Raw genomic sequence first — 24,650 nt, forward strand, 5'->3', positions numbered from 1 at the left:
AAATGGTTGGTTTATAAGTTATCACGTGTGTGCTGGGAACAGAACCCAGGAATAAACAGTGGTTTGAATGTACTATCTAAAAGACCAGGAGTAGCAGTTACAAAAGTCTTCACTTAGACTATAAAAATAAAAATTTTTAAAATCCTAAACTAGACAAGGTGCCATACTTTTCATCCCAGCACTGGGAAGGCAGAAGCAGGCCCATTTCTACCAGTCTAAAGTCATCTGGGACTACATGGTGAGTCCCAGGGCAGCCAATGCTACAGAGTGAGACCCCCCTTTTCTTTCTTTTCTCTCTCTCTCTCTCTCTCTCTCTCTCTCTCTCTCTCTCTCTCTCTCTCTCTCTCTCTCTCTCCCCCTTCATTTATACTCACTTTACATCTTGCTCACTGATGTCCCCTTCCTGGTTACCCCTCCCACAATCCTTCCTCCTGCCCCTTCCCCTTCTTCTCTGAGAGGGTGGGGGCACTCCCTGGTATCCCCCAACCCTGGCACATCAAGTTGAGACCCTGTTTAAAAAGGTTTACACAGCTCCTGACACTTGCCTGCCCAGTAAGTTCAAAGGGAGAGGCTTTGGGGAAGTACTGTGGTGAAGGCTTAAAATACTAACACTCAAAAATTAAGCAGGAAGATCACAAGTTCAAGGCCAGTCTGGGGGTTGGGGATTTAGCTCAGTGGTAGAGCGCTTGCCTAGGAAGCGCAAGGCCCTGGGTCCGGTCCCCAGCTCCGAAAAAAAGAACAAAAAAAAAAAAAAAAGCCAGTCTGAGCTACATAAAATTCAATTCCAGTGAATAAAAAATAAAATCTTGTCTCAAGCAAAACAAAACATCCCCCCACAAATACACAAAAGTGAGGAGGGACTGGAGAGGTGCTTAGTGCCGAGGAGTATGCGTGGCTCTTGCTGAGGACCTGGGTTCAGTCTCCAATACCCACAAGGTGGCTCACAAACACCATAAATGAGGACACAAAACTCTAGTTCCAGAGGATCTGATGTCCTCTCCTGGCCTCCACCAGAGCCAGCACCAGTCATGCAAGACACTCACACACGTAAAGTAAGTCTTTAAAAAGATAGACACTATAGGGAGCAAGTACTGCTGGGTGAGCCTGAAAGTCTGAGCTGGGTCCCTGGAGCCCATGGAGGCAGAGGACGAGAAACCTGCTTCACAGTGCTGTCCATAGACCATAGGTCTGCCAACTTAGAAGCAAATCCAACCTCTCTAGGCACCTTCCACTGTAGGAGAAAAGCCAAGTTGCTAAAATTGCTTACAGAATATTTACTTAAAACCACTGGTTTTTTTTTCCCATTTAAAATCTGATTTATTTATTTATCTTTGGGGAGGGGCACATGCTGATGTGTTTATAAAAAGATAAAGAGAGGATATGTCCCAGTCCCTGGTTTTAGCACCAATGCTGTTTTAAAAGATAGGGGGAGAGGAGAGTCAGGATATGTTCTAAAGAGGTCTGGGGAAAGGGGGTGCCTCTGTGAGTCCACGCTGAGGCATCCCTTTCCCCAGAGGGACCAGTCACAGGATGGTATAGTACAGAATAGTTTATTCAAGGCATGGGGAGGGCGTTAAGAGGATAGTAGGGCACAGCGAGAGAGCGAGAGAGTAAGAGAGAAGAGGAGAAGAAGGAGGAGAGGAGAGGAGAGGAGAGGAGAGGAGAGGAGAGAAGAGAAGAGAAGAGAAGAGAAGAGAAGAGAAGGAGAGGAGTAGAGGCCGGCCATGAGCACGTGGAGAGAAGCGGGGAGGGGAATGGAGAGAGAAGGGACAGAGGGGGAAGAGGGTAAAAGCAAGAGCGAGAACAAACCACTGGTTCTTAACCTGTGGGTTTACCCTTTGGTAAACCTCTATCTCCAAAAACATTTACATTATGATTCACAACAGTAACAAAACTGCAGTTGTGAAGTAGCAATGAAAATAATCTTATGGTTGGGGTCAGCATAGCATGAGGAACTGAATTAAAGGGTCACAGCATTAGAAAGGATGAGAACCACAGCTCTAGACCAACAGTTCAATCTCTGGGTATAAATTTCATTAAAGAGCACTTAAACCAAGCAACCTGATGTTTGATAATCATGAGGTCTAGAGGACATGTGAGCCTGGAGTCCACCAATAAGCAACTGATTTCACAGTGCCACCTTGTGCCTTAAAACTAGAAAGCAACTTTACAAGAATACCTGGCCTTGTCTCTTACACTCAAAGTCCAATAAGAATATGTGTACCTCCCGCTAAGGTCTCTGTTATTACACTTCAAATGTACACACTGCTACGCTGGAGAGGTTGAAACAAGATTAGACTACGTAGTCTTAATCCTACGCACATCCTAAAAAGATCACTAAAAACAAACTATTTAGGTTTGAGTAGTTCTCTGGGCTCATTCAACATTCACTAAGTTCCATTAATATCAAGTTCTATGCTACACACTAGAGATTAAAGATGCATAAAAGAGTCCTGTCCTTTAAAATTCAGAAAAAAAAAATCAAGAACTGTAGCAGGTTAATATGCTTCTTTCTGGGTAGCAATCCTTGCACCTGGGAAAGGACAGCAATTGGTTTTACATGATGCACATGCACACAAAATACCCATAAACATAAAACAAAATTTTAAATAAATCAAAAAGAAAAAGAGTACAAATTATCATCTGTTTGTTTATATTTAGGAGAAGAGTATCTAGGAAGAAAGACTGTGCAGAAGGACAAACTGCTTAAGCAGTTCTTTTTTTTAATCTAGTAAAATAAGATTATTCATTCAAAAATTATTTATAATTTTATATCATCCTACACAATATATGTTCCGAGTATATGAATATGAACAAAGATAACCCAAGCAAGCTAGAAAACAGCAGAACATGTTTAGGGATCTGCTCTAAACACAAAATGCCGAGTGAAGATCTTGCCAGTGGACCACAGCTGTGGGAGGAAGGTAATGGCTGTAAGATGGAGAGAGGCTGCTGGGCTCGAGGGGCCAGGCAGGACTTTAGGATTTCACCCAGAAAAACTGTAAGAGTGAGAACAGCATCAATAAAAGTAACAAAGACTGGAACGGCTCACTGGGGAGAAAGCAGGCGCCAAGTGTGTCAGTAGGTGGAACACATGTAGTATTGCCTGGTAAGGATGAGAGGGGAAGAGAGACAGACTAGCTGAGCCAGGTATGGGGCTCACTCTTGTAGTGAGCACTGGGAAGGACGGCACAGGAGGAATGCCAGGTATTAAGGCTATCTTGGGCTCCACAGTGATACCTGTTACAAAATACAAAGAAAATATGAGAAGGAAAGAAAGAAGGAGTAGAAAAGAGAGGGTAGAAAGAGGAAGAGGAGCTAACTAGCTAGCTTCTGACTAGAGCTAATTGACGAGGAGGCCTGTTTTTCTGCTGTAGATTTAAGCTTCTGGGTTCTCCTAATCCTGTTCTCTCTTTTCCCTTCAAGTCAGCTCTCTACAGTTAACAAGGTCATTACAAGCACTGGACTCACCAGGAATAAGGTAAACACTCAATGAAGTAATAGTAGTCTTGGATTTTTTTCTCTTTTTTTTTTTTTAACAGTAGTAGCTTCATTTCCTTTTTGTTTGTTTTTTGTAATACGTTACACTTAATCAGCAGATACTGAACAAAATAATAAGGAAAAACAGTAAGTAGAGTGACAGTCTAAAAGTTGTATGGAGGTGAACGATCAGACTTAGCCAACTATTCTAAGTCAGACAGAGACCTCCATATTCATGTAGGACCGCTGCCTTCTGCAGACAAAGGCATTTTCTCCTTTGTCTACATGGTTGGTTTTGCAGCTTCCAGTTTGAATTCTTTTTGGTCAAACTTATTATTCCTAGATAAGCTAGGGATGTACCTCGTTGGTAGCGTGTTTATGCAGTGTGATGCCCTGGTTGGTCCTCAAGCACCACACACAACAGTTAACATGACCTAGTACTATGCATTAACTCTACATGTACATAGTTAAATATGTTATTTCATAAGTATACACCAATGAACCACACCCAGATCAAGATACGACTTCAAGTTCAGTCAATGTCCTACTCTGGGATACCACTATTCTAACACCTATAATCCACCTGTCCTTAGATTCCACACAAATGGAATCACAGAGGACAGGTTCCTTTGTAGCAGTCTTCTTTCACTCAAAACTATAACCATGAGGCTCACCCACATCTACATGTTGTGAGTATCACCAGGTGCTCTTTCGTAGTTACCCAGGGTTTTATTATATGGCTATTGCACACTCTGCTTACCCACTTTCCTTTAGTAGACATTTAGGCTTGTTTCAGCTTTTGACTACGATAAATAAGGCATCTGGGATACTCCTGTATTTATCCGCAGTGGAAGCACACATTCTTAGGGAGATCTAAGAGTGAGGTTGCGAGGCCATATGTTTAGCCTTAAGAGATACTGTCTGTAAGTAGTACCTACTTAGAGCTGTCTAAAGTATGATGGGTCCTTAGTTTCACAGCCCGGCCAACACTACCAGTCGTTTTCCACTGTAATAATCCCAATCATTGTCAGTTAACTCGTGCGTAATGAAGTTGAAAAGCTTTAACCTTTAACTTTTCTTCCTTCCTTTTTTTATAGTCTCATTAACTTTGGGCTGGCCTTGAACTTGCTGTTCAGATAAAGATGACCTTTAATTCCTGATCCTCTATGCTTCCACCTCTCATGTCCTGGGGTTACAGTTGTGAGCCAGAAATTTTAAACTTTCAAAACTACTGTCTGTTTGGTTACCTTACTTGATAAAGCATTACTGTTGGCTTTAAAGAATGGAACTCAAGAACTGGTGGGCTAGCTCAGTGATTAACAACACTGGTTGCTTGTCCAGAGGTCCTGGGTTAGCTCCCCAGCACCCACAACTTATCAGCACTCACAGCTTACAACTATTTGTAACCCCACTTTCCAGGGAGTCCTACACATTCTCCTGACCTCTTGGGACACCAGACACACACATAGCTTGCAGACATCCATGTAGGCAAAAATACCCATATACATTCAAAATGGAATAAACAATTAAAATTACTCAAAAACGGAATTCTATCTTTTATAGGTTCATACTTTTTATATACTCTGGATATAAGTTTTTACTAAATATATGTATTATATAGTGCCTGTCCTTGGCTTATCTTTTCACAGATGATGCTGTCTTTAACATTAATGAAATCTAGTTTAGTAATATTTTTCTTTTTTCTGTTTTGCATTTTTGAGACAGGGTCTCTCAGTGTAGCCCTGGTTGTCCTGAATTCTATAGACTAGGCTGCCCTTGAACTCAGATATCTGACCACCTCTACCTCCTGAGTGCTAGGATTAAAGGTATGCACCACACCACTAGGCCTTATTAATGCTTTTCTTTTATGTATAGTACTTTTAGAGGTCTTTTGGGGAAAAAAGTAAGTAACAGTGAGTGTGTGCATGTGGGCTCAAGTGCTTAAGGGGACCAGAGGTGTCTAACTGCTATTTAAGTAATCTGTCTTGGGCCTGGAGAGATGGTTCAGTGGTTAATGGCACATACTGTTCTTCCAGAGGACCTAAGTTCGATTCCCAGCACCCACATCTGGAAGCTCACAGCTGCCTGTACCTCCAGCTTCAGGGGATCTGATATCCCTCTGTCCTCACTCAGACACAGACAGATACACATAAATAAATAATAAACTTTTAGGAAGGAAGGAAGAAATGAAATGAAATCTGACAAGGTTGGGCATGCTGATATGCCCCTGATTCTAGCATTTAGAAAATGGAGGCAGAGGCACGCAGCTCTCTGGTCATATTGTGGATTCCAGGCAGCCAGAGCAACATAGAAAGATCCTATCTCAAATTCTTTGTCTACTGATAGTCTTGTACACTGAGGTCAAGGTTACAGGAGCCTCATTCTTTCAAATTGTAACAAATATCAAAAGCTTTGATGCTGACACCAGGCTCTAACATTTCATAATAGTATGAGGAACCTACAGGCGCAATATGGCAAAAATTGTTTAGCTAAACTAAAATTAAGACTCTAAATTATCAAGTGATACAAAAGAAAACACATTAAACCTGTTCCTGGGAGAACAAAAGAAAGAAAACAGTGGAAATTAAAAGAAGAAAAATGAATAGAGACAGATGAAGCAAGTATTAATTAATCACAATTATGTGGCCAAACTGCTTGACCTACCTAAGAGAAGGAGGAAAAGAAAGGGGGCAGGGGAAAAAGAGGCAACTAAAGTAAAAAGGAAGAACACAGATTAAGAGAGGTCAAAAAAGAAGAGGAGAGATGAGTGGGTGATACTTCAAGCTTAGTTCAATACTTACTTCAATACTTAGTTATTGATTTTTGAGTAGTTTCAAGCTAAATAAATACCTGTGGTACCCAGTGCAAGAAGTTACAATTTGTTGTTCTCTACTCAGGTAGGATTGGCACAGGTCTCAAAGAGCAGACACTTTAACCTAATGCTCTCAAGAGCCAGACCAGGTCCTAGGAGCAATTTCCTCTGAGAGTTAGTTGTGCCATGGTTTCCTTTTCTGTTGGAATAAAACACTGACCAAAAGCAACTTGGGGAAAAAGGGGTTTATTTCGCTTGCAGGTTACAGACCATCAGCAAGGGAAGCCAGGGAGGAACCTAGAAGCAGGAGCCGAAGCAAAAACCACAGAGGAAGGCTCCTTACTGAATTGCTCCCAAGATACCTTTCTGCTACCTCTTCCCAGGACCACGTGCACAGGGTGGCACCACCCCCGTGGGCTAGCTCCGATATCAATCAGCAAGCAAGAAACTGTCTCACAGACACGCCAGTCTGATGGAGGCAGTTCCTAAACTCAAGTTCCCTCTTCCCAGATAAGTCCAGGTTGTGTCAAGTTGACAAAACCTAACCACACAGTTAAGTTGCTCACTGACCACTCTCTCACATGTCATTTACACAATACCTGAGGTACCATCTTATAAGGTAAATCTTTATAGAATTCCTGACTTGCCTAGTTTTATTATTAAGACAGAAAGAATCACCCCTCCCCCCGCCCCCATTATCCTTGTCAAAGCTAGAGACGGCCACCTGATGTAAAACTAACAGTTCCTGACAGAAATTAAAAAGGTGGAATGGGAAGTACAAGCTAAACAGGCGATGAAGGAGTCAGACAGGCAGAGTAACAGCGGGGCAAGCTTTGCTTTCTCTCAATTCTCTAGACAGTAGAGAACCTCAGTTCTAAAGACTGCCAAAGGGGTTGGGGATTTAGCTCAGTGGTAGAGCGCTTGCCTAGGAAGCGCAAGGCCCTGGGTTCGGTCCCTAGCTCCGAAAAAAAGGACCAAAAAAAAAAAAGACTGCCAAGGCTACCGCAGGCGTCCCAGCATGGCATACGTGGGGTGCTGGTATTGACAAAGGAGGATGGCTATGAAAAGACATCAGAAACCGTCATGAAATCAATGACATCTTGTCTGATGTCTTGTTTGAACATGTATCTAGTGGATGTGAAGTTCTCTCTTTTTTTTTGTCAATTATATGCAAGTTTCCCTATGGCTGTCATCACCACTTAAACTCCTAAATTTTCCAACTTTATTGGGCCAGGCAAGTAATCTGAGGACTTAAATTATTAAGCCTTTAAGAAATGCTGGGACCCTGCATATATCAAGAAGTTTAAAGATGAGTCTACGACTCAGTAATAGTTTAGCTTCACTATCAAAAAAGAGCCCGATGATATACAACATCTTTTGACTTTTCAGAGTGGTGCATATACATAAGCAAAACATTTAAATACATAAAATAAACAATGTTTTAAAAGGAAACATTTTTAAAGGCAAAAACTTTAAATCACATGTGGCCTAATCACATGTGGCATAGGCCTGTAATGAGTCAGAGGCAGGAGGATCAGGAGTTCAAGGTCATCCTTAGTTACACAGCAAGTTTGAGGTCATCCTGGGCTATAACACCATCTCAAAAAAAACAGAGAGCAAAAAGAACCTACCTACCTCATAAGAAGTAAAGCTGGTGATTATTCATAACTGTCATTATCCCTGATAACAAAAGGTGACATAGCTCAGCTAAGTCACACTGCTCCTAAGGTGTGCCACCTAGGTCCACATTGGTGTCTTAAGGCTTCAAATCACATTGGAAGAATGTATACACTTCAATGTCTTCCCTTTCAGTTCCCTCAAGAGGTCAGACCAGATCCTACCTCCAGTCCTTCCCACTGTTAACATTTTATTGGCAATGGCAATTTTTGACAGTCTCTACAGAGAAAAAAGACACTAGCACACTCCTCTCAAGGCACTGCTCTGACATCATAAACCACTTAAGTTTTCTACTGGAGGCAACTGTGCAGTGCAATTCTAAGTAGAACAGACAGCAAGCTAGGGGAGGTTGGCACAGTTAGTCCAAACTTGACCTTTTTAGATAGAACCATTGTACTGAAACGGCAGAGAGCGCTATGCTGAACCTAAGAGGCTGTCCTCTTTGCGGACAGTGCCCTCCTCAGCACAGAGTGCAAAAGCGCATGCAAGGGCCTGGCACTATGTATGTTAGAGAAGCAGGAGGGGTGAAGGATGTGCAACAGAGTGAGGAAGCAATCTCCTCAGCCCTGGAGCCTCAGGGAAGCTGCTCAACATGAGGGGCAGGCACTCCTTCTGTTGCAGCAGTTCCAGCTCCTGAGCTGCCCTGTGAAGAGAATCAGCCAGTACTGAAAGTCAAAGATAATCCTCTGTACTTAACTGCCCAACTCATCAAAGGTCCCTTAAATAAATGAAAACCTGCTTACTCTCCATGCATCCTGCAATACTGCTTAGCAGAGAGATATATTTATCTCCACACAGGACTTCCAGAGAAGTCAACTGCTTTTATAGACAAGGCAAGATTTAGGTACAAGTGCCAAAGAGGCCCTGCGTCCACCCCAGGATATAAGGAGCACGACAGAGCCTTCTGTATACTCCATCCTCACCACTCCTAATGACTCCTCAAGTTCTCCAATTAGTGCTTCTAGTTGGGGTTGCCAGTCTACTTATTTAATAAAACAAACAAACAAAAACAAATTGGCTCCCTAATGTTCCACAGTACTAGCTGTTAACTTAGTCACCAGTTCTTTTGAACATTTCCTTCTCAAAAGTTATACGTACACGAATAGATAACATAATTTCCATTTAATTTTGGTAGTTTACAATTCTATTAAAGTCTACCTAGGTTTGTCCTGTGGCCTGAAGAAACCCTAGCTTGGAACACCACCCCCTTTGGCCCCAAGCTCACTCCCACTAACCCAGAGCAGAGCTCCTGGTCAAGTAGGGAGGAACTGAAGGAGACTTTCAACTCTTCATACATGCCCAGAAATGGCCCCATCTAGAGTCCAGACTATAACTTGTGCCTGCGCAGGAAGCAGAGTGGTCTGCACATCCATCTGCTTAGGAGTGGGCTGCCCTGGCACTAGAGAAGCAGGGCCTGTTAAGAGGAGCCCAGCTGAGCTCACAGAGCCGCCCCACGAGCTCTTGCAATGCTTGCTGGTTCTACACCCAGAGAAACGAGGAAGGGCAAGTCCGAAGTCCTTAAGAGTCAAGGGCCTTACCTCTGAGGCTTTCTAATGTCCCAGAGTCCCACTCCTTCCTTTGAATTGGCTGTGGCCAATAACCTGGGCTCCACGGGGTTAAACATGACACTGTGAAAGGCTGATGGATAGTTTGCCAGGCAGAAGGGCTCTGTGAAAACAGAAATCACAATCAAGTTACCTGAGGTACCACTCCATCAGGGGCAGGCAGTGAACACAGCAGGAGCAGAGTATTAAACTGCCACCCAAAAGGTGATACCACTCCCAGGTAGTGCATACCCCAGGAGGCACCAACCTTCATGTCTCCCTGACCCCCAACACCAAGCAAAACCATTTAAGCCAAACTTAAACACTCAGATCCTAATTCAAAGGGGAAAGTGAGCTGTCTACAGAAGTAAAAAAGAATTCCCTAAAAACTTTCACAACCAACTCCTGATACAGTTATATTTTTTTAAGATTTATTTATTTATTTTTATGTATGTGAGTACACTGTCACAGTCTTTAGACACACCAGAAGAGGGCATCAGATCCCATTACAGATGGTTGTGAGCCACCATGTGGTTGCTGGGAATTAAATTCAGGGCCTCTAAAAGAGCAGTCAGTGATCTTAACCGATGAACCATTTCTCTAGCCCCCAAGTTATTATATCTTTAATGCTTATAAAATTGCAAATTTCATATACATAGATTTAATGAAAATAAAGTGAAACAGTGAAAATTGAAGACAAGGATGTACACAACAGTACCATTTCCCTTCTGGTTCATGATGCTCCCTGAAGGGTTGGGGCAGAACTGTGTTTGTCTTCCAGCATCAAAAAAACCAAAAAATCAAAACAAAGAAAACAAAACCAAAACAAGAAACCCTGCCTGGTGCCCCTTTTCTGTAAGTGAAGGAAAAGGACTGTGAGTTCAAGGCCAGTCTGAGTTACACAGCTAGACTAAGGTTTTGGTTTTGTATAGTCTCAGGTAGCTGTAGAATGACTGGTAAACATCCCCTGTGACCACTCAGGGCAGGATGGACCTGTAGTGCATCTGTGCTGCATGTGAGAATCCTAGCTTTCTCTGGATGTTACTCACATACTGACTACAATCAGACAACCCAACAATTCTGTCCATAATGACCTACCTCCATGGGGAGACTCCCGGATATCCCAAATGAGAACCCGGCCATCATCTGAAGAGCTGGCAAAAATGTTGTCATTCACTGGGCTCACTGACAAGCCATATACTGCATCTTCATGAGCAAACACATCCAGGGTCTCACTGCTGAGAAACAGAGAGCAAGAGAAAAGCACTTAGACACACAGAGACACACAGACATTGTACAGAGGCCCAGCCCTATTGTACCTAACTAGGGTTCAGTTTCTTTCACTACCAGAAGAAATTTAATCCAGGTAAGCCAACAAGATGCTAAATTAAGGTAATGGGCAATGCTCAAGCAAAAAACCTAAGTATCTAATATGTGTGCATAAAAAGTAAATATTTTTAAAGGTATTACTTGTATGAATTTCATAATTTTCACACTAAACGTATTTAAAAGTAACCCAGTAGCTGAGTTTTGTGTTTTTACTTATCATTTGTCTGGAGATTTGAGGGTGGTACTAAATTTTCTAAAACAAAGGGGAGGTTTTAAAGCAGCCAGATCTGAACCAGAAGAGATAGAGGGCCTCCCAGGAGACTAGCATGTTGACTAACAGCACAGCTCAGAGCTAACAGGACCTGGTGCAAAATCCTAGCATCACCTGACCTTAGGTTACCGAGCAGCTCTGGGCCGCATTGTCACGGATATCAACAGTAACCCTCACTAAATGGTTGTGATGGTTAAATGGGGACATAAAATTCCCTTATAACAATCTCTGGTACATGCAGCAAAAACTGGGTTATTATTAACTCTTAATTTTTATTATGCATAAATATATAAATTTAGAGGAAACTCTTCTCTTATTATTTCTAATTATATGCCAACTTTGCAAATCTTTTGTTTTTTTAAATGAAACTGAAACTATTAGAGGAATCAGTTTGTTTATTTGTTTGAGAAAACTAATATTGGTTCCATATTCTTTCCCTCAGAACCTAAAATCTATGTCTAAAAAGTTATTTGCCACTATTCATCTAAAAAATGGTCAGCCATGTTCACACACTAATAATTTATTTACCTTTCAACATCATGGAGGATGACTTGCTCATCATTTCCTACAAAGGAAAAAAATAGACATTTTATAATTCTTGCAAGTGGTCCCTTCCATACGACAATATGGGATTTTTAAGTTTCCAAGAAAAAAAAAAATCATAAATTGGCAAGTTAGCTCAGTAAATGGAAGTCTTGAAAGCTGGAGTTCCTGAGCTTGATTCCCAGAACCCATGGTAGAAGGAGAAAACTAATTACTGAATCCTGAAAGTTGTCCTATACATGCGCACACACACACATGCACACGCACACACACCCACACACACACACGCACACGCACACACACCCACACACACACTCTCGCGCGCACACACACCCACACACACACACGCGCGCGCGCGCACACACACATGTGCACACACACACGCGCGCGCGAGCGCGCGCGCACACACATGTGCACAGCACACACACACACACACACACACACACACACACACACACACACACACACTGGGGCTGTTGAATTACAAGAAGCTCTGTGACAGTTTAGAGAAGGCAGGTATAGTGGCACTTGCTCGTATGTGATCCCTACCCTAGGGCAGGAAGAGGCACACATTCTCTCTTTAAAGAAAAATTTAACAGAGCCATGTTTATAGAGTTTTGTTTTGTTATTTTTAAAAGCAATAAAGTATATAACCTGGCAACAGTTCTTAGAATGCATCATTCAGGGGATCAGACCAAAGTAAAGTGCTGTCATTCAGGAGAAGTAAATGGCCAAACAGTTCACTCAGCCAGACTAACCCACCGCATATCCAGTAAAGCAACCAGCAATTATAAGACCTGGAATAAAAATCTCTTAATATTTCTAGGCTTTGGCTGTCCCCATGAACATGGCAACACTAACTGTCTACTTTACCGGGTATTACAAGGATGAGAGCCTGTACAAGCTCTCAGAATAGGGCTGAGCACTTGAGCATTAGAATCTGATGAGTGTGAGCCTAAATGATGGTAAAGTTTTCTTCCATAACGATCTCACCTGAAACACTATGTTCATGACATCTTTAAATGACTTAAAAAGCCAAAACAACTAAAGCATGCGTGTGTAAGACAAAAGACACATCCCACTCTCAAATGCATAGTCCGAAGCCACATAAATACAAGGCAAAATAGCAATAAGGACATGGTCTAAGCCATCTCAACCTTCCAAACCCGAGCTGCAAATTCTCCAGTGGGTTTATACTAACAGCATAAATGAGCTCATGCTAATACCTTCCAGGTGCCAAACACAGTGGGGCACTGGAGAAAAGATTCTGTCCAGTCCCTTAAGACTTGAGAGTCCTACTACATAAACTAGGGGGCGGAAGAGGAGGGTGAACTGTGGAAAATGGGACTTATAGCTTTACGGACAATTACACCCTCATGTTCAGAGACAAAGAATCAGACATCAAAGACACAACTGTAAACTCCTGCTAAATGGGTGGCTAGGGCTATAAACCCAGTACTCAGGATGCAGAGGCAGGGGGATTATCTTAAATTCAAGGCCAGCTGGAGCTACATAGTGAACGGTAGACCAGTCAGGCCAACTTGGGACCCAACAAGACTGTGCCTCAGGAAATTTTGAAAATGGGGGGAAAGTACAGGGGCAAATAAAGCAGCCCAAGGCCACCTAAGACATACAGTTGTTTAGCTGGACAGGCCAACTGGATTAGACCTTATTCTGTGGACACTAAAGGGTCAAAGGAAACCTGGAAAAGTATGTGTTATCTGCTTACTGCTGAAAAAGCTCACCTTTTCTAGTTCTGAACTCTAGCTGCTTGGTTCAACTTAGCTGCTATGGCTCAAACTCCTCTCCAAGCTGATTGATTCAATCTGGCTTTTCTCAGCTTCTCCTGAATTGCTCTGGTTGGCCTTACACTAACTCTGGGCAATGTGTTCTAATCTTCTGGCTCCGTATTCTCTGGCTTTCACTGCCTCTGCTGACCTGCATGAACTCATGAACAAACAACTCCACTGCACTGACTCCCTCTCCCTCTGACTGACTCCCTCTCCCTCTGACGCACTGAAACAGTTTCTCTTTCCTGTGCTGTTTTCCTCAGAGTTGGGCTTGTCCTATCTCTGACTCATTCTGTCTCTTTCTCTTCTTTCTGTGTCTCTGTCTCATTCTTTCTCTTATTTGTCACTTTGTCTGTCCCTCAATTAGACATCACTGCTTGGAATTAAAGAAAGGCATGTACTAAGGGTATGTTTATATTCTAACCAAAGGGATTAAAGATCTACATTCCAGCCAGACCACAGGGACCTAGTAAGTCTTTGGAGGTGATCCCTTGCCAGAGCAGCCATGTTGCTGGATTAAAATGCCTCTACAAAATTATGGTCATTTTAAAAAAAAAAATGGTAATTCATGGCCAGAGAGAGAGATGGCTCAGAGGCTACAGATCTGCCATGCAAACCTGGTGACCTGTGCTGATCTCTTAATTCACATACGGCAGAAAGACAAAACCAACCCCACAAAGTTGTCCTTTTACCTTTGTATACACAATGTGCTCACACATATCATGCACATACAATAAATTAAAAATGTAAGAAGCTTCAACAATGCTTAAGAAGTTCATTCTAAAATAAATAAATGAATAAAAATTTGTGTGAGCAATGACTTGAGGAAAAGTGAGTGATCAGGTCAGAGGATGATCTCATGATTATTAGAGAGGCACCTTAAGCAGGGCAGCTCACATCCGTAACCAGGAATTTAGTAGGTGGGATAAGAGGAACAAGGGTTAAGGCCAACCCTGTCTACATAGTGTATTCAAGGCCACTATTAAGATGAACTATGTAACCAGGAGGCTAAGGCTACCTAAGGAGACCTCATTGCAAAACAAAAACAAAAGGAGAAAGAAGAAAGGACAAGGAAGGAGGAGGAAGAAAGAGAAAGAAGGAGGAAAAAAGGAGGAGGAGGTTAAAGGAGGAGGAAAAAGGAGGAAGAAGAAGAGTAGTAGAAGGAGGAGGGGGAACCTTATAAGAATGACATTTTTGACAAGTGGAAAATATTTATGTTCAGCAGTATCTTTTACTTTGATTTTGTTGTCCTCTCTGCCCCTATTCTGGCCATGTTAAGGGCAACTCAGGGCCTCACATATCCTAGGCAAGTGTGCTACCACTGAAATATATCCTCATCCCAGCCAGGTGCATTTCAAGTGCTTCAAAAACACAGGAGATATATCAGATGGGAAAACCTGCAGTTAACAAAGGTCAGGGCTAGAAGTTCTGTATCAGCCACTCCAACTGTACCCTATCACACTGCTTTTCAAACCAGAGTTATGAATAGGTAAGTTGAGTCACAACCAAGAGCTTTAAAAAGGAAGTAGTGGGGGCAGGGCTAAAATGATGGTTCAGTGGCTAAAAGTACTTGCTATATGATCATGAGAACTGGAATTTAAATCCCCTCACCAGCATAACATGCTAGGCATCCCTCAAACACAAGGCAAGAAGGGAGGGAGGAAGGGATGGAGGTGTGGAGAAAGGATGATGGCTCCCTAATTCACACATCCAAACTGCTGTAATGCATAGAAGAAAGAATTATAGGAAACCAGTAATTTCAGAGCTCAGTAAGATATGGGAAGGAAAATGTGCTCTTACCACTCTTCACTAATTCCCCAAGGTGGACTGTCTTCTTACCTCCGGAGAATACTTTGGTGTTCCCACTGTTGAAAGCCAGGCAGAAAATGTTGGAATGGTGCTCCCCTTTCAGCTGTATGGGTTTGACCCTGGAATGGATAGCTTGTTCCATGTGCCATAGCAGAACTCGGCGGTCGTCTCCTCCTTTAGCAGGGAGCAAGAATCTAGGGTTAAAACAATTGATATTGCAAGGCTAACGTTTGGTTTGGCCACCTCAACTCCATCCTTCCTGAATCGACATCTCCCCGATACAGAAGACTCTGAGAGGGCACATACATCTAGGACTTTTTTGGGAGGGGAGCAGGAAATAGCCAGTAGAACCTGAACTAGTTAGTTTCTATTGCTTGCAACCAAAGAACTCGAGTGTTTCTAGCATAACAATTTGCAAAGCAATCTTTGATGTAGTGTGGTGTCTATGGGACAGTATACAGACAACAACTAAGGGCCTGCTTGACCCTAATATTCCTGTTAGGGTTGTTAAAACAGTTCTTGTGAGAGCCTGACTCTTACCTCTGTGTAATTTTTAGTCTAAACTGCAAAAGAGAATGAGAATACATGTGTTCTACATATTTGCCGATGTGTTAACAAGTATCTGAAGGGAGGAAAAAACTACTAACAAAGATTACTTCTAGGAAACAGAAGAGAAGTAGGGAAGAGATTTCGTTTCTCACTTTGTGCGTGCACACATGTATGTGTGTGCACACATGTATGCACGCACACACACATCTGCTATCAAGGTTTCATGTTGACCACTGAACTCTCAGCTTCCTGCCGTGGCAGAGATGTTGGGTCCCCGGAGCTGGAGTTACAGAGAGCTGTGAGCTGCCTGATGGGTGCTGAGAACTATACTTGGGTCCTCTGGAAGAACAGCCAATGCCCTTAACTGCTATGCTATTTATCCCACGTCTCCTGTTTGACTTTTATTAACAAGTCAATAACATTCTTTTCCAAAAACTAAAAATAAAAAGATAAGCTACCTGAACTGGAATTAATGTAGCTCTGAGCCTCTGGCTTTCCACCTACCCAAGGTTAAAAATACAAGGAATGGAATGGCCAGGCTAGTGATGAAGCTATGCTGTCCCAGGTAAACAGTGCACTTAGCACCACTTTTAGCACACTTATACAAACAAGCGCACACCACAGAGCATTAAGTCAGTGGTTCATAAGAACTGATGCACAAGAGCTCTTTGCTGGTGAAAGAATTGGGTGTAAAAGAGTATGGGCTCCAACATCCATTTGTATAAAATATTTTTTTAAGCTACATGACAGCAGGGATTTTGGCAGTTTTGTTGAAATGCTGGGATCTAAATGAATGAACCAAAAAGTAAGCGCTGGGGCTGGAGAGATGCCCCAGCAGTGAAGAGCAGGTACTGCTCTTAGGGGAACAGAGTTCAAGGCAAGCACTCACATCATGTGGCTCAGGGTCACCTGTCCTAACTCCAGCTCCAAGAGATCCATCGCCCTCTTGTGGCCCCTCAGGGCAATGTATTCATGTATAAAGGCACACACACCAAACAAAAGATAAAAATCGTTTTAAAAAGTAAGCACAGTACTGAACATGATCACATTGCAGATTTTGCCTATACCTGCCTAGCCATGCCTAGGTGACTGTATGGAAAGTTGTTAGAGCGCTCACTAGAACTGTTAGGCTGGTGCTGGGACACTTAATGGGATTTAAAAAAATAAAAGGGGGGGTTGGGGATTTAGCTCAGTGGTAGAGCGCTTGCCTAGCATGCGCAAGGCCCTGGGTTCGGTCCCCAGCTCCGAAAAAAAGAAAAAAAAAAAAAAGGTAAAAGAACTTACATATTCAAGAGAACAGAAGTCACAGAGCAGGAAAGAAACCTTGCAAACACTGCCTGATAAGTTATTCAAGTTATATAAAGGACCACTAAAGCTGGACAAAGAGACATAATCTGAATCTCTGAAGTGGGGGTGGGGGGCTCTGTCCCGGACTGTGGGTGCAGCCGCCCCGACTTCACCTCCAAATGGACTGTACCCTTGAAATTTGAACCGAAATAAAATCACTCTCCCTTAAAAGAAATCAATCTGAATTTAAAATGACAAATACTTTATCAAGAAAGTTAACAAAGGGGAAACCAACAATGCCTGCTCAGGGAAATAAGTGAAAACAATCAGTTCTCTCTGTGTACACGAAGTGGTCAGATCTGGAGAATGCCAGATGACAGCAAAGATAGAGCATCTACTGATGGGGGTAAACGGGACAGCACGGCCTCTTGGGAAGATACTGAGGTGGCTTCTTACAGAACTAAAGACACTTTTATTATGCAACCCAGAACTCTGGTTCTCCTGAGTTTACTCTAAGCTGCACTCTCAAGAGGGGAGGGGGATGAGGTGGAGGGAAGGAGAGCAGGCATCTGGAATTGGTGGGCTTTTTGAAGGTGGTATGAAAATCTAGTGCAGGGAAATCCATGAACATGATTCCCAACGGGGACTCCTAGTAATGGGGGCTATGGAATCTCAACTGGCCAACTCTTACTGTCTGGTGACACTTCCAGAAGTGGGATGGATCACATTCAGTTGAGAGTTGTTAGCCAAGAGGGTTTCCAGAGAAACCCCCAAACAACCTCAGCTGCTGCTAAGACAAAGGGTTGCTCTCTGCAGACTGATATGGGGGGGGGGTGTTTGCCAAGGATAGCACCCATAGAACTCTTTGACAATGGAGAGGTTGAGCTGGTGCCTACTCGGAGCCTTCACCCCCACATTTTCACGGTTAAGGTATTCTTATAGGCTACCACAAGAGAAACATGGACACCAATTCAGCCACAAAACCTTTGACTTACCCTTTGCTCCACCTATAAAAGATGCTAGGACAATGTAGCAAAGAACTTGTGTGAGTGGCCAACCAAGTCTGATTTGACCTCAGACCCACTCCACGAGGAGGAACCTATAACCAGCACTGCTTCAGTAACGGAGAACCAGAGGCTAGGCCCAGAGACCCAGGGTAACCCCAAACACTACTGGTCAAAAACAGCATCCACAAAATGACTTCTAATGATAGCTATGTAGTAGCCTGCAGCATGCTGCACTCACAGGCAGTGCCTTATCCAGTCATCATGGAAAAGGCTTCCTCTGGTAGCATATGGGAACAGATACCCACAGCCAGACATTATGTGGAGACACAGTCTAAATGGGTGGTCTCTATCAAATCCTCCCCTCAGAGATTGTTAAGAGCCAAAGACACCAGAACAAGGCCCTCTGAATCAACCACTAAGCAGGATGCATATGAGCTCACAGAGACTAAGGCAGCAAGCACAGGGTACACAGGTCTGCCCCAGGTCCTCTCTGTATATATTATAGCTATTCATATTAGTATTTTTATGGGACTTCTGCCCATGAGAATGAGTAGGTGTCTGACTCTTGTGCCTGTTTCTGGAACTCGTTTCCTCCTATTGGATTGATATGTCCAACTTCCATGTGGTAGTTTTGCTTTATCTTATTGTATTTTATTGTACCATGTTTGGTTGTTATCTTTTAAAAGACAATTCTTTTCTAATGAGACAAAAGGGAGGAAGAAATTGTGAACTGGGAGGAAGAAAGGGAGGGACATTATAATAATAATCAGGGTATTTATGAGAAAAGACTCAATTTTCAATAAAAGAAAAACAAAAAGAAAAAGAAAAAGGTAAACATGATTAAAAGTACATTTAACAAGTTATCAACATTTTATCAAATCTGATTTGTATTTATATTCCCTTATATTTAAATAAGGAATTGTTGTCTTACGGAAATAATGATGCTATGGTTATATTTCTCAAAAAGTCCTCATCAGTAAGAATATATACTAGGACAGGTGATAGGGCATCCACCTGCATGTCTTGTCTTGTCTGGTTGAGACAGGGTTTCTCTGTGAAGCCCTGGGTGTCCTGGAACTCACTCTGTAGACCACTGGGGTTACTACAAATGTTGCCAGGACTAGCTTTTGGTGGATACTAGGGATTTGAACTCTGGTCTTTATGCTTGCAAAGGACTCACTGAACCATGTCTCTAGCCCCCTCATCTATCAATTTTAAAAGGTAGAAATGTAATGGTACAGTTCTACACAGAATGTCTGACCTACAAGCAGTCCAAGTGAAAACTGCGATCACGAGCCTGGCATGGGGCTGCTGGTAGGTTCAGCCTCAGGAAAGAGTCCAGACCAAGTATGAAGAACCAAGGAAACCAAGAGGAACTGTGTACAGAGCAGATGAAGTCCTTACTGAATGTGTATTGTGGACAAAGGTTCTGCCATGTCAAGGATCCCAATGTCTCAATCCATGGGAGTGTCAAAGCTTTTCCCTAGGGAGTCTCAGAGGATGGCAAAGTCTTTCTTCTAGCAATATTGATAGCATGCACAAGTGCTTAAAGATGGCAGGCCAGTGTATGTAAAAACTAGCAACTCGGGGCTGGAGATGACAGCCCTTATAAGCATTGGCTGCCCTCTCAAAGGACTCTTCAATTCTCAGCACCCACATGGCAGCTCACAACTCCAGTAATTCCAGTTTCAAGGTATCTGGAGCCCTCTTCTGGCCTCTGTTGTGGGCATGAGGCACATACATAATATACAAATGTATATGCAGGTATACACTCAAACAGATAGGTAGGTAGGTAGGTAGGTAGGTAGGTAGGTAGGTAGGTAGGTAAGATAGATAAAATTAACCAAACAAAACCCTTGAGCTATAGCTTCCTCCTGGATGACTGTAAACTGAGACTACTACATACAAAGACGAGCTAACCACCCATGCTGTGCTGTGCTGTGCTGTGCTGTGCTGTGCTGTGCTGTGCTGTGCTGTGCTGTGCTGTGCTGTGCTGTGCTGTGTGTGCTGTGCTGTGCTGTGCTGTAGATAAATACAGGCTCCAGGTTGTTGCACTTTGGAGATGCTCCAAGGAGTGAGCATGGCCCACTGGGTCCCAATTGTCCTGTGTGTGTGTGTTTGCCCTTTCTTCATTTCCACAACACCCAATCAGGGTCAAGTCCCCAGCCACTCAGGGTCACAGAGGCCCATCTCTCCTAAGTGCCTGAGACAGCACAAAGGGATCTCACAGAAGGCTGAGCCTTTAGTGCCACACAACGGACAAGCACTCCGACGTATGTCCATTTGTTGTCTGCTGGTTTTGGATGGTACTAGCAATCCAGCCCATTGCCTCCACATGCTACAAAAGTGTTCCACCACTGAGCAAGAGCCACAGCAAAGGCCAGGCTTCCAAGGACAGTTTCCTCAGACACTACACAGCCTCAACTTCTCTGAGAACCAGAAGAAAGTGTAGCTACTGAGTCTGGATTTCTGGATTCTTGGGATTCATTTCACTTTGAACTAAGATCACTAAATAATAATAATAATAATAATAATAATAATGATGATGATGATGATGATGATGATGATAATAATAATAATAATAATAAATTACAGTAGTTTTGATGTTACAGAAGAGTACCCTTTCCCAGAGGATCCTGAGCACTAAGCAGACTGCACAAACTTATCCCATCACAAAAGCAGTCAGTCATCTGGCATTCTTACTTTATAGTCCAGAACAGCTCAGCACAGAAGGAAACAATTTGCTTTGAGTTTCCTCAAAAAGCTAGGCAAGCACAACCAAGCCGGAGGAAGGGCCCTGAGACTCTAGGCAAGGGTAAGACTGAAAACCATCTAAATGGTGAAGACTGTTTAGGTTCAGGGGGAGTGAAGCACTCCCAACATTCCAGAGACTGAGGATGGAGGATTACCGTGCATTTGAGACCAGCCTGGGAAATGAATACTGAGTTCCAGTCCAACCCTGGGTACAGAGGGAGACTCTGTTTCAAAAAAGCCAAAGTAGAGGTTGGAGAGATAGCTCAGCAATTAAAAGCAATAGCTCCTCTTCCAGAAAACCTAGGTTTGGTTCCCATGACCATTTCAGGTGGTTTACAACCTCCTGTAAGCTCTAGGGGATCTGATGCTCTCTTCTGGTCTCTGTGGGTACTGTAGCACGTACACGTAAACACATGCATGAGCATGCACACACACCCACAAACACATATAAATAAGTTGAGCCAGGAATGGTAGCATACACCTTTAATCCTAGTACTCAAGAGGCAAAAGAGGGCAACCTGGTCCACCTAGTGAGTTCTTGTACAGCCAGAGCAATGGAGAGACCCTTTCTCAATGATGATGATGGTGGTGGTGGTGGTGATGATGATGAGGAGGAGGATGAGTTACACACCTCAAAACACCCTAATTTCCTATGGATTCATCCTTGCCTTCCAAATCCTTTTAGATAATATAAGACTATGAATCACATGAAACCCATTCTAGCACAAGTAGAGAGGCAGGAGGATCAAGAATTTAAAGCTAACCTGACCTACAGGGGACCATTGCGGGGGTGGGGCCGGACGACACAACAGTGATCTGAATGCAGATGGTCTGGCCCCAGAGGCTGACCCTTAGTCTACCCCAGTCCAGCCTATTGTCAATGCAGAGCACTGAAACCAGCCAGATGAAATGGCCAGATTGAAAACGTTTTTAAAGGCAGTCTTATATAGTTCAGCTTGGTCCCAAAACTTCAGTGTAGCTAAAATGACCCCGAACCCTTGATCTTCTCACCTGTTACAGACAACCAATAAGCCATCAGGTTTTGTACACTGAATTTAATCCACAGGTAAGCTAGGTCAGGTGATCTGCCAAGGCACTAGGCTGACTTTCAGTGACACTTCTTAAATCAGGAGAATGGGTAGGGGAGTCAAATGGCAGCACAGGAAAGTCTGAAGAGATAAGGGTTTCATCCAGACTTTGCTCCTTACTGCACAAATTGCCAGAGGCAGAATCAAGCCTTGTTGCACAGTCCTGTAATTAAAACTACTCTGGAGGCTGAGACAGGAAGATAAAAAATTCAAAGCATTCCGAGGCTATAGACTGAGCCAGAGGTGGAATAACAGCTACAAGGCGTCTGCTAGCACCCTATCTTGACTGAGTACTTTTCTCTTGAAAGATAAATCTGTTTATCTAATTTTATTTCATATCTCCAACCAGGTAAGAGAGCAAAGTGATTCCTATGTTAAAGCGGTCAAAAGGAAGGGCTAGGCATGGTGGCCTACACCTGTAATCCCAGTATTTGGGAGGCAGGAGAACTGAGGTAAATTTGAAGCCAGCCTGGGCTATAGAAGGAAATCCTTCTGGGGAAGAAGGGAAAAGATAATGAGGCCTGGCTTGCCTTGGTTCCTAGCTTGGAGCACTGTGCATTAAATAGGTAGTGGGTATCAAAGCACCACTTTAACTGGATACCAGAACCCTGTGAAATAAAGTGGTCTCTCTAGAATCAGCTAACTAGTGTGTTGGAATATAATAAAGTTATGGCTTTAAAATCAAACTTGATCCAGTCAGTCCTAGACAATGTCTCTAATTCCTGGGCAGAAGCAGATGAAATCCAGCATGCTCAAGTGTCTTCTCCTCACACCAGTCACAGAATAGGATTAGAGAGATCCCTGGTACACCATTTCTTCTGGGCCCCATTTTGCCCATGAGGAAATAGAAATAAAAGAGGTTAAGCTCACTAATCCTCAGGTGCTACCATCAATTAGAGGAGCAGGGGATTAAAGTCCAACATGCCCTTGTTCTTCCTAAACACCACTGGATGATTCTAGACCCTGGGGAAATGGGTTCTGTAGTTTAAGGTATATTTTTAAAAAATAGCACAACAAAACCCACAGATTCATAGACATTATACTAATACAAAATTTCTTTCCAAATACTGTTTTTAAGAGAATAACTTAGAGAGGCTAGAGAGATGGTTCTGTCAGTAGAGTGTGGGCAACAGAAGGACCTGAGCTCAGTCCCACGCACCTACATTAAAAGAATAAAAATAGACAATAGCTGAGGGGCGGTGGCGGTGCACACCTTTGATCCCAGCATTTAGAGGCAAAGACAGGAGGATCTCTGAGTTTAAGGCCAACCTGTTCTACAGAGTGAGTTCCAGAGCATCCAGGGATACCCACCTAAGCCCTGTCTTGAAAAACCAAATAAATAAATAAAATTAAGATTAAAAAATTTTAAATTTAAAAAAGCATCAGTCAAGGGCTTGCTCTCTTTTTGCCTCCTTCTTGGGTTCATGTTCTCCACAAAGAAAGTCTAGTAAAGGCACAGAAACCACCTTTGCTACAGTTGCCACAGCTTCAGGTTGAGATGGGGTTTGGGCTGAATCCTACAGCAATGAGTAGCAGAGCTACTAAGACACACACAGACACACAGACACACAGACACACACAGAGGTAGTGGCAGCAGCTGACGTCAATGAGGAACCAGTGAGCAACAGAAGGAAAGGAAGGCAACATCCTAAAGGGTCAACAGATTCCAGGGCCTGCTAGAGGCACTATTCGAAAGTCTAAGAACACCCTCTGGTCTTCACAAAACCTGATGTGCACAGGAGCCAGCCTCAGACGCCTGCCAACACCGAAGGTTTATCTCAGCACACATAGATGGCAACTGCTGAAAAACAGGGGAAAGTACTTCAGGAGAATAGCCGCCAACTGCACAAGAAGAGAAAGGGGTTGCTGTAACAGGTACGGAAGTTAAAAACATAGACTTGGTCAAGTTGCATGTAAAAGTATTGAACAAAAAGGCTATGGGAGCCCTGAAGACCAACAGTGGTGGCCCTGTAAAGGTTATGGAATTGATAATGTGACTATCTAAAAAGAAGGACTTTTCTGTTCCACACTTCAAAAGAGAAACTACATGCCAGGAGTGTGGTATACACCTTTGATCCTGGCACTTAGAAGGTAGAGACAGGTGGATCTCTGAATTCAAAGCTAGCCTGGTCTACAGCCCTGTGTTCCAGGCCAACCAGTGCTACACAGTTAGACCCTGTCAAGAAAAGAAAAAGTGGAACTTTTTTAGAACAGCTTGTTTCTAAACTTGCACTATTTATACCACTAATAAAGTTATGGCTTCTTGTGGGGACTGGGGTTAAGAGCAAATACAGTAGCATACATTTGTAATCCCTGTGCCTAGCAGGTGGAGATAGGAGGGTTCTGGAGTTTGCTGGCTCAGCATAGTCAAATTGGTGAGCTTAAGTTTACTAGGAGATTCTCTCAAACACTAAGGTAAAGAGTTATTAAGGAATACACCCCACATGGACTTCTGGTCACCACAGGCACATGTAGAGAGAATATCTTGTGTCTGTATGAATGAGGGACCTGTCAATAGACCTGATGACCTATAGCTTAGGCAGGAATTAGGAGGTAGAACATGAGGGAGGTAGAAAGTATTCTAGGATAGTGGCAGGTGGAAAGTTCACCCAAGAAGATGTAAAGAGACAGACACATGGTACCTAATGGCAGGTAAGAAGTTAAATGGCAGAATGTAGGTTTAGAATAAATGGGTTATTTTGTTATGATC

The 24,650-nt window shown here is 43.0% G+C and overlaps 1 protein-coding gene and 1 non-coding gene across 4 annotated transcripts in view; both read right to left on the reverse strand.

Moving 5' to 3' along the window:
• Positions 1-24,650, reverse strand: part of Dcaf5 (DDB1 and CUL4 associated factor 5) — an 89,244-nt gene that overhangs the window by 47,763 nt on the left and 16,831 nt on the right. For 2 of the 3 annotated variants that reach the window (XM_032908028.1, XM_032908029.1), the window contains exons 2-5: positions 15,286-15,429; positions 11,642-11,678; positions 10,612-10,751; positions 9,508-9,637 (exon numbers count right to left, since the gene is read on the reverse strand). In XM_032908028.1, coding sequence (XP_032763919.1) covers positions 9,508-9,637; positions 10,612-10,751; positions 11,642-11,678; positions 15,286-15,429 — 451 coding nt within the window. Of the gene's footprint in view, positions 1-9,507; positions 9,638-10,611; positions 10,752-11,641; positions 11,679-15,285; positions 15,450-24,650 lie in introns of all 3 variants that reach the window. The other variant, XM_032908030.1, reaches the window with a different exon arrangement.
• LOC116906482 lies at positions 3,651-3,789 on the reverse strand. Its single transcript, XR_004388725.1, has one exon.

The sequence above is a fragment of the Rattus rattus genome, chromosome 7 (assembly GCF_011064425.1).
Source record: "Rattus rattus isolate New Zealand chromosome 7, Rrattus_CSIRO_v1, whole genome shotgun sequence".
Classification (NCBI taxonomy): Eukaryota; Metazoa; Chordata; class Mammalia; order Rodentia; family Muridae; genus Rattus; species Rattus rattus.